General features: G+C 40.8%; 1 protein-coding gene across 1 annotated transcript; it reads left to right on the forward strand.

The window, feature by feature from the left end:
- Positions 1–2,139: 2,139 nt before the first annotated feature.
- LOC112983287 (glioma pathogenesis-related protein 1-like) lies at positions 2,140–9,718 on the forward strand. The gene is made up of 6 exons (XM_026100297.2): positions 2,140–2,513; positions 4,819–5,064; positions 6,251–6,363; positions 7,132–7,214; positions 8,493–8,519; positions 8,607–9,718. Exons 1-6 carry the CDS (start codon positions 2,334–2,336, stop codon positions 8,861–8,863), a joined length of 906 nt encoding a protein of 301 aa, XP_025956082.1. The 5' UTR covers positions 2,140–2,333; the 3' UTR covers positions 8,864–9,718.
- The last annotated feature ends 924 nt before the right edge of the window (positions 9,719–10,642 follow it).

Consider the following 10,642-nt stretch of genomic DNA (forward strand, 5'->3'; position numbering starts at 1 on the left):
TTACTCAGCTTCCTCCCCGTATTTAGCTAATTGTACTAGATTTCACTTGAGAGTCATGCAGGGACAGGCAAGGTTTGTATTGTCCTGTCAGATGTTATGTGCATAGCCAGATCTTAAGGCTTCATTTTGATCTGGTTTACCAGAAAGTCTGATTAAGGCTGGCAAAGGATTATCATTCTCTTTTTGTGAAAATCTTCCTTATGGATGCTTGAGGGCAGATTGCACTTCTTTCAACTCAGAGAGAATCACTAGGTGGAGCTAGAGTCTATCTCTGCAGAAAAGCATCATAACTTAGACTGGGTATGTCGTGCTTTCTGCTTCACAAAGGTCTCAAGCAAGTTTCCAAACACAGAATTTCTCCTGAACTAATAAAAAAGTGCCAGACTGCTGGATTGTTAAACTAATGGGGCAGTTTTAGTATGCTGCTAATACTAATCTTTGTACTAATTACATGTACCTGTAGCATGGTTTTACATTAAGTCCAGCTGACCGAAGATTTTAGATTCTCATAGATTGCATGGACAGCGTTAGAAAAAGAAAACAGGGAAAGATAAATTTGTTCTCTTTGCAGACTCAAGGTAATGTTTATCTGGAGAAAGATAACAACTGGCAGTAAACAATGAACTCAAATAGCTACTATTTAAAAAATAGGCAAGCTGATCTTCAAAGAAACAAAGCATTTGTCAAGTCTTTTTTCTACCTTCAGTTTAGATGCAGGAGAGGGGGCCATTCACCATAACGATCTAAGTCATCATAATTAGGACTGCTACATCCCCCCCCACCCCCCCAATCCTGCCGGTGGCACCTGCATGGTACCTTGCAGGCTTCTGGAGAGCACATGGTGGAGATGAGGGTCCTTGCAGCCCAGAAGCAGGCAGCTGATAGGAAAAACCCACATCCTTGGGTAGGACAGAAGGTTACATCACCTGTAGGAAGAAAACCCCCTCCAAAATACCAGCAGGTGCCCCTCCACTTTGTTTCCTTCTACAGTTGCCCCTACCTTCCTGATATCAGTCAGCGAATCATGGCAGAGCTAAGAGGAATGTGGGGAGAGCTAGCAAGTCACAGCCATCCATACACACATCCACAAAGAAATATTTGATTATATGCCTCCTATTTATAGCTCAGATATAGTTGTGATGCTGTTGGAGGGCTACAGCTCTTTCTTAGATGTCACACATCTTCATAAATTCTCTGAGGGAAATCAAATCTACCATCAGGGAGGGGAAAAAAAGTCATCACGCAACCAGGAAAAGCAACACCAGAACAATCATTTCCACAAGTGTTTAGCATGATGAGGCCTGCTCTGAAAAAATGATTGGGGAGACAGACCCATGAATGCTATTTGCAGTCTTCCACAGATTTTCTCTTTAAACCTATCTAAGTCTGAATTACAGACTTTAGTTCTCCAACTGTGCGGCTGTTCTGATGCTTTTGTGTGTTCATACAATTTGTTTTAGGTTTGAAAAATAAACAAAATTTTATCTAACTTGTAGAATCGTCAATGAGACAGTACAAATCCCAATACAGTCCATCCCTACTGTCTGAGGAAGTGATCAGCTTTGGAATTTTACGCTAGGAATGCTCATGCTGATAGCCTCTCTCTTTCTGGGAGCACAGAAAGCTCTTGCAATAATTTCAGACTACCAGACAATTACAAATGGTTCATAAAGAATAAAATCAACACATATTCATGCTTGGGATTCCTAAATCATGCTTTTGCTGCACAACAAACTAGAGGGCCATAAGGTCTGTTCCAAGTAAGCTGCTGTCCAGGAATGTGTTTTCTGCTAGTGAAGTCAAATCTCAATATATGCACTTTTCCTAATTCTGTTTATTCTTAGAGTACTTCTGAAATGGAGGAAAGGTCCTGTAAAATAATTCTAACTTACCGACCTGGTATGACTAAGTCATACTGCAAGAGAATCAACTAACAGCAGATTTGTATTTTGTCAAAGCTACTTTTTTCATGATTGACACAGATTTTAGGAAAGCTGTTCTGCAGTACCTCTTAAGATACGACCTACAGTCCCAGAATTGCTTGGCAATTAACCAGAATGGAACAGACTCAAAGAAAATGCAAAAGTTTACCTCTGTATAACTCCTTGGTGCTATGCATGACAGATGCCTGTTTCAGTTTACCCTCTGACAGTGACTTTTGATGTCAGAGAACTCCACCTTATGAAGCTATTTCACTTCCTCTTGCCTTCAAATTTTCAAGTGTTTCCACATGTAGAGGACAACCACACTGAAGAACTGCTTGCCAGTATTATCACCAGCTAAGAAATTTTTTTCTTTCAAAAACTTTAAAAAAGTGAAAGCATTGAAGAATTATGAAATTCACATTTTTCTGTGCTGTGTTGTTCTTCCTGGATCTCTTCATTTGCTGTAATGCTTCTGCACAAAATCTCTTGCCTGACATAGAAGATGCTAAGTTTATTAAAGACTGTGTGACAGCTCACAACAACTTTCGAACCAAAGTCAATCCACCAGCCAGCAATATGCTTCACATGGTAAGGAGGTGTTTGTGATCAATTTGAAAATTAATATAGATTGTGCTGCTAAACTAGTCCATCTTCTCAATTTGCTTTGTACTTTTCTTTCCCTTGCTGTCAGTGATTTCCATAGTATATATGATAGTTCTTTGAAGGAAATAGAATAGAAAAGAAATTCATTTTCACAGCATTGTTTAGTCCTACTAATTTGAAGGGAATTCTTTGTTTAGGGATAGGTTGCTGTGCTAACCTTTAGCCAGTCTTGCTGTGTTGTAAAAATATATATATTGTTCATCTCTCAGCATTTCATTTACCACTTTTTAAAAGTGATAGTAACCTTTCTTACGTTAGTTCATGTTTCACGATACAGGGAGGCTGTTTGGTGTTAAAAAGCCCCAGAATAGTCAGTCTGCATGACAGGATTCCCCGGTGTTGAAAATCTAGCATCTCCCCTTGTTTCTTCCAATCCAAAATGTGTGTTGTAGAAAGGGGTTTGCCAGGGTGTGCATACAGGCATCTGACTTCACTTGATATAACATGGTTTGGAGAATAGGGGTACTAATACTTGGGATGGAAAACAGAGCTTCCTATAAATATAATGGATATTGGAACAGGCCATGGATAGGTCTCAGCTAATTGGAATATGTAAGGAAATGTAAGGAAATGGTAGGAATATGTAAGGGGAAATGTAAGGAAAAGGTAGATCAGAGGAGGTAACCCCTGTCAGTGAATGCCATTACTTTGAGCCCTGCAGCAGTGCTGTTTAGCTGGAAAGTTAAGTGCATAACCGCAGGAACAATGTGTGTCACTTCTGTGAAAGGAAATTCATAGAAGAGATCTAAAACTCAGACTACGTGTGATTTTAATTTCTTGCCATTTTCTTAAAATCAGTGTTTAATTAAGAACGATAGAGCACAAGAACAAACTTAGCTGGTCAGACCAAAAATCCACCAAGTCTAGAATATGAGCAAGACAATATACAAGAACCTCTTGAATCAAAATTATTGCATTATATTTAAAAGCTCTTGATGATTTTTTTCCTGTATGATTTTTTTCAGCCTTGAGCTGAAAAATGCAAATTTTTACCATCCCCTCATCCTGTAGCAAATACCTGCACAACCTAGCTGCAAGTTGTGTGAAGTGATATCTCCTTGCATTTGTTTTGGACCCACTAATTCCTAGCTTCGTTTGCTACTCTTTGGTCTTTGTATTGGAAGAAGCAAGTAATCATTCCCTAGTTACATGTTTCGATCCACACAAGATGTCCAGTTGTCTCTGTTCAAAGCTACAGAGCACTCTTTGTTGCTTCATGAAAGCTGCCCACTAGGATGATCACCCTCATCTATGGTGTCTGTGCCTTTTCCAGTTCTACTGTGCCCTTTTTAAGATGAGATACTGCATACAGTATTTAGCAGGTATAACAGACTTCCACAGTGGTGTAAATTTATATTCGGTTTTATTCTCCATTCCTCTTCAAGAAATTTTTAACACTTGATTTGCTTTTTAAACTACTACTAAACATTGATTTCCAAATGGTAACAGTCATCTCCAAACTTATCATTATGAGCAAAAAGTCAAGTTTTTTTCTTTTCTCACATCCTTCAATTTACATTTTTCTACACTGAATTTCATCTGCCATTTTATTGCCTGGTCATTCAGTAACACAAACATTTTCAGCAAGTCCTGCAGACCAATTTCTCAAATTATCATTTGTGTCACTCAGGATGTGAATAGTTCTTCCTCAGCTCAGTAGAACTGAGTGAGCTTTCATTTGCTTTGGACATGCAGAAGGCCCTTAGGAGTAGCTCTTTCAGTAGCTCTTTCACCTGCTGAGGAGGTAGAAGAGCAAAGTGGTAGAAAGAGGTAGAGAAGGGAGCAACTGTGACTCTGCTCTTTTCCATCCTGGCCAGCAGAATAGGACTCCTATCCAGTCTAGTGATACCTATGAAGTACAAATCTCTGGACAGCCAACAACTCCTAGGCAAAAAGTTCCTCAAGCCCCTCTACAGCCAGTGGTTTCACCTACTTACTTGCTCTCAGGCCTAGCCGCTTCAACACTGCAATCCAGCTCCAAATATTTTACAAGTCAAATACCACAGGACAGTGGATAGATACTACTGGTCCTGCAATACCTAAGGGAGAAAGAACTTTTCTTTTTGCTATGGGTGTAGAAATGACAGGACAGAGAAAGAAACTTCTTACAAGGATGGGAAGCAGAAAGGGAAAAAAGAATTCTTGAATGAAAAGCGTTTGCTTAAAGGTGTTTGAATTCAACTAAATCACTGCAGTGCAGGTTATATTATGCCTTCTTCCCATTCCACAGTCCTGGGACCCTGCTTTAGCTAAGACTGCCAAAGCATGGGCAAAGAAGTGCAAGTTTAAGCACAATATCTACCTTAAAAAGCCAGGGAAGGTGCACCCTACCTTTACACCCGTTGGAGAAAACATCTGGACTGGCACGGCCACCATCTTTTCTGTGGATGCAGCTCTCAGTGACTGGTTTAACGAGGTTGGAAGCTACAATTTCAACACCAATATCTGTACTGAGATGTGTGGTCACTATACCCAGGTGAGTCGTACTTGTCCAGTGGTTTATAACCTATCAGGATCAAAGTATAGGCTTGGAACAGACTGCTTTGGAACAGAAATTATGACAGGGATTTCTTTTCCCCATTTTAGTACTGGATGAGATTGGAAATAGAATATTCTGAGGAGCAGGGCTGCCTGGGCCCCATTCTCATGATGGAAAGGGATTATCCCCCCTGACAATTTCATAGTGATGTCATCTTTGAACTTTACAATTTAACAAAAATCTCGACACAATTATTTGCACCTCATTCCTTATCTCAAGACATGTCTGTGCCACAGCACCCACCCAGACACCTGGTGAAAATGGTATTTTCTGGTGTAGCTGTATTTCAGGCCAGATGCCCTTGACATATCTCTCCAGAAGTTCTCATCCTCTGGTGCATAGCCCAGAGGAGCCGTTAGAAAATGCTATAGCAACATCTTTGGTATGCACAAGTGGGGAAGGAGAAGTACATACCAGGGCCTTGCCCCCGGGTGAAGCTGGGATGTGGCCAGCAGTGTGTGCCAAGCTGGGACGCGTTTTTGGGTCCTACCACATACACTGAAGCTTCTGTGACTCTGTGCTTCTGTAGGCATCAAGACCAGGTACCTTTCAGAGGAAAAGTGCCTGCCAGAGAAAACAGGAGGCACACTTGAAGCTCACCACTAGGGATTCTTAACTTATGTTTTTTCTTTTTGATTAAACAGAACATTTATCTGAAAGATTTTTAAACTGTCAAAGAGATCCCCAGGAGACAATTGCCTCCTGATGGTATCGCCTGCTCAGTGGCATGCAGCACGGCTGGACAGCACTTACCCTGGAGGCAGGATGCTCATTACCAAGCATGCTCAACATTACATGGTTTTGGCTGTTCAAAACATATACATATGTATTGCCAGATATTAAAAGTTGAGAAAGCAAAATAATGCGTCTTTTCTTTTAATGAGGCTGTCAAAACAGCATCTATTTTCATGTTTCCAGGGGAACCAGACAGTAAGTGCAAAAAAATCAATCAATCGTTGTCTCAGCTTCCCTTCAGGCTGCTGATGTTGTTTCTGTGTTGGCTGTTTTAAACTACCACAGGAGCCGTTCACTTCAGTCACTGGTTCCTCCCCTAACCCTGTGAATTCTAGTAGCTTTTTCAGTCTTCCAACAGGCACATTACATATCTCGCTTTGCCTTTCAGGTTGTCTGGGCCACAAGTTACAAAGTTGGCTGTGCAGTTCACTTCTGCAATGCAGTTGAATATTTTCCAGGACTCTTCAGAGCAGCACATTTTGTTTGTAACTACGGACCAGCGTAAGCCAATTATGGCCTTTGGGGTTTTTTATTATTTTTAAAATATCTTCTAACTGATCTGGTATCAGATGTTACCGATAGTGGGAGCAGTCAAATTCCATAAAAAGTGACACCCAGATGTCACTGGTAGAGAGGAAGTTCCCCCAGCCACTTAAAACAGAGGCTGCTGCCCATGGCCTGAGCTGCAGAAAATCCCTTTCTGAAAAAAGCAGGAGAGCAGATCCTCACTCAGAGCACTCACCATAAGCAAGAGTGGTGGAATCATATCTATTTTGACTTCAGCCTCTGCAGGAAAAGAAGGAAAAGTGCAAACTTTCCATTTGACGAATACTCCACCCCTCTACAGCCCCTTCTAGACTCAAAACAAGGTATTTTAAATGAAGAAATGAAAGGAAGACAGTCTCTCTAGTTTATCCCATGCCTTGCAATTTCTGGACGTACATTTTACAGATTTTTTTTTAATACAGGTGGGTAATGAGGGACTAGAGGCAGATTGCTGTACCCTTATGCAGAATGGTACAGCGTTCCCCACAAAGTCTGATTAATATCAGTGGCAAGAGTCACCAGGTAGCTGCTCCGCATGTGAGTGAGAGCTTCAGTCTGACCCAAAAGCAATTTCAAACTACTGCAATGATCAGTTTTTTGATAAAGGTATTTTTCCTCCATAATAGCTTCCCATGATGAGTTATTCTAAGTTTGATGAAATAGTGTATTTAACTTGCTCTTCAAAAGATTGAGCTAACAAAATATGGTTCTTCTGCTTTTCAGGGGAAATTACCCAACAAAACCTTATAAAGCAGGACAGCCATGCAGCGGATGCAGTAACGACAAGTGTGTAGACAATCTCTGTGGTAAGACTAAAGCAATCAACTAAGGAAATTAAATATAAACAAAAGTGCCAAAATTATCAATGGAAATACAGTTATGAGTTAATTTGCACTAAGTACATAGCGGGTCTGTAGCCCACCAAAAATGCAACAGTACCAAACACTGGTAAGAACAGTATAAGAAAAAGCAATTGGAATACTCTGCTATTTAAGGTCCTCAATTACAGAAACTAGTTTCCAGTGAAGAGATATATCAGTTCAGCCACTTTCCACCTCTTTATCTGATCAAAAAGTCAAATTTAAAACATTATCCCCAACAAATATTCCTCCCTGGTTCTCTTCTCCTAGGAGAAACAGTATATTTAACTTTTGCTTTCTAGCTTTGTTTAATATGTCCTATCAAATTCCCAGAAAACTATAAAGTTCTGAGCAAGCAATAGACCATACTGAAGAACATGCCTATTTCTAACTTCTGTGATTTTCTGAAATACAGCAATCAGAGCCTGTTTTTGCAGAACAGTTTGCAGCTATGGACCTTCGTCATTACACTTAGTTCCAAATTAAAGTCTGAAGTAGTGTTTTAAATGAATGGAGATGAAATGACATGCAACAATGTCTTAAATTAAATATGAATATCATACGGATTTTTAGAGATGGTCCCTGCTAGCCACGCTCCAGATAGATTCAGCTGTAGAAACAAGCGAACATTTGGTATTCTTGTTTCCTTCTGTGATATCCTGGCTGAATCATTAGACTGATGCATCACAGGATAACCAGAAACACCTCAGACTGGGGAGGAGGAAGAGAGCTTTTAAATGCTACATGCTGGGTCCTGAAAGCAGTTCTACCATAAGGTCCCATAGGGCAAGTCAGTAATTCCAGCAGGGAGCACCCAGGAAGTCCTGCAAATGCATCATAGCTCTTAACAAAGGTATATTTCTGTGATAAATTTTGTACTTAGTGAGATTTGTCTGCCTGTAACTGCTTTATTGAAATTAGTTTTGTGTATCAATCTTAAAAAAAACCTATGTTTCATTTTTAATTGCTATTCCTTCCTCCGCATGATACAAATTCCTCCTAATGCAGCTGCTTCTTTTCTGCTTCTTTTCCAATTCAGTAAAATCATGTTAGACCCACCTAAGCTGGGAACCTGCTCTTGTTGACCTAGTTCCTCCCTGTGGGATGTTTTCAGCACTAACTGGCACTGAAGGTGCAATCAGCCAGGCAGCAGCAATGGCTACCCCCTTAATAAACATTAATGAAGGATACTCACAATTACTTTCTTTTCTGATCTCTCAACAGAAAACACAGAACGTGAGAAACTGATAAGTATGTATCAAGTTGTTCTTAATCACTTTCCTATAAGTCTGGATAGATTTGATGGGTTTTAACAGCTATTTCTTTGCTGTTTTTTAGGCTATACCAACTGGTACCCAGACTGGGATACACAGCCCCAGCCACCGCAGCCACGTACCCCCAGGCCTCCTGCCCCTCGCCCTCCAGTCCATCCACCCACTGTGCCTACGCACATCCCGCCTGCGGGGCATCCACATCCCTCTTGTGACAGCTACTGCCTTAGTGTTTCAATTTTAAGGCCATTATTTTTGGTACTGTGTGCTGGTACTTGTGCTCTAGTACAACAGTGGTATCCTCATACGTTTATATATGAGTAATGACCATTTAAGACACTAATAGTTATCCTACAGCCCTATCACTGTAAGAGAATTACACCCATTTAAAAACCGCTCATGGTCATCTCTCTCTGCTATCCTTGTGATGTTTATTCAGCACAGAGAAGGCTGCTTCTCTATGCAAGGCAGGATTCAAGTGGCTGTACAAGTCGCTAAAGCTAGTATAACTTCTTAGCACAGCAGTAGCTCTAGCCTGCTTCGATGTCTATAAGAGCCTCTTACCTCTGGCCTAATGGTGGATTCCCAGAGGGACCACATAGACTATGTATTACTATACTTACTAACAAGCCTCCTGGAAGCCTGGACAAAACCTGAAAACCAAAGATATGTCTGCAGTGGCATACTGGATCCAAAAGCAGCAATGACTGCTCTTCGTTAACCTTCAGTTATCCCAGACGAAAATAGTGACAAACATCTGAAAATGCAGAGAAAAGAAGACAGTCAACCTGAGATTGCAGGCAGAGGGGGAGAAAATGAAGATGATGATGAAGATGAAAGGGGCTCAGGACAGTCTTTGTCAGAAATGAAGATCTCAGCCTCTCTGAGACAGCCCAAATGATTGATGGATTGTTTGTTTACACATCCATTTAGCCCTCATCCACCTATTATCTATATATAGTTTACAGTTTATTTGTTAATGAAGGTAAACATCCCATATTTCAAGCGAAGAGATACTGGCTGAAATCAGAAATCCTTAGCTGTGTTTTCAGTACTTAAAGCTGTTTCTCCTCCTTTATCTTAGTCCTGTGTTTTGAGAACACAGTGACTCAAATCCTGAATCGCTCTGCAGCTCGGATTGAATGTAGCATTCAACAGAATAAATATGAGCCTCAAGTGTTCAGACTCTTGTTATATGCTGCAAAATGTCACCATGCAAGAAGATAAATATTTTCACCATTGTCAGTTCTTGTCTGCCACAATCTTTTACACCTATAGATAAACAAAGATTTAAAGATTTTAGATTTTAAAAATATGCATATATTTATGCAGGGGCAAGCAGTCTGTTTAAGGAAATAAAGTTCTGAAAAGCATGTATCAAGACCTTAAAAAATTATTATGTTAGCATCTAGCATGAGAAATAGTGACTCTATAATCCACTACTTTGGTGACACTGTAAATGGCAGAATTATCTATCTAAAAGAAAGGTGAAAAGAAGGGATTTAAAGTGACTGATTTACAGAAATATCTTAGATTTCATTGTATAGCTTTATTGCCTGATTCAGAGTCCATGGTTATTTTGATTCTACTCTAAAAAGTGGTCTCTAGGGGAGTTGTACACACAATATTTCTCATCCTCATGATTCCTTCTAAGGGCCTTTCAGCCTGTGACCAGTCTACCTAGGGATACCTGGAGGTGTGTGACCTGTAGGACCTACAGTCCTGGTGGAGCTGCTTTGGCAGGTTCACTGTACAAGCTGTGACCACCAACTCAAAAGTGGCCTCACCACCCACCCCAGCCTCGTGGAAGTGGTAACCATGACCAACATCCAGGTGTTCGAAGGATGCAGATTCCTAAAATGAAGCCTGGAGCAGAGAGAGAGCCAACCTCCTTCTCACGGAGATGCCCAGCTCTGGATCGCAGGAAAGTGCCTGAGCTTCAGCAAGAGGCAAAAGTTAAGGAACTGTGGAAAGGAAGGTAATGGTGGTGGTGGGGCTGGGCAGGAAGGGCTGGGTACCTGACACCACACATGTGAGAGGTCAGCTTTCGACTCACAGTCGTGAAGCCCAGTGTGGGAGCTGGGCACCCCAACACCAGGCAGC

The sequence above is a fragment of the Dromaius novaehollandiae genome, chromosome 1, assembly GCF_036370855.1.
Source record: "Dromaius novaehollandiae isolate bDroNov1 chromosome 1, bDroNov1.hap1, whole genome shotgun sequence".
In the NCBI taxonomy this organism is placed as follows: domain Eukaryota; kingdom Metazoa; phylum Chordata; class Aves; order Casuariiformes; family Dromaiidae; genus Dromaius; species Dromaius novaehollandiae.

Coding starts and splice junctions, on each gene's coding strand:
- LOC112983287 (XM_026100297.2), top strand. CDS start 2,334: ATGAAATTCACATTTTTCTGTGCTGTGTTGTTCTTCCTGGATCTCTTC. Junction 5,065..6,250: donor TGTGTGGTCACTATACCCAG/GTGAGTCGTACT, acceptor TTTGCCTTTCAG/GTTGTCTGGGCCACAAGTTA. Junction 8,520..8,606: donor AGAACGTGAGAAACTGATAA/GTATGTATCAAG, acceptor GCTGTTTTTTAG/GCTATACCAACTGGTACCCA.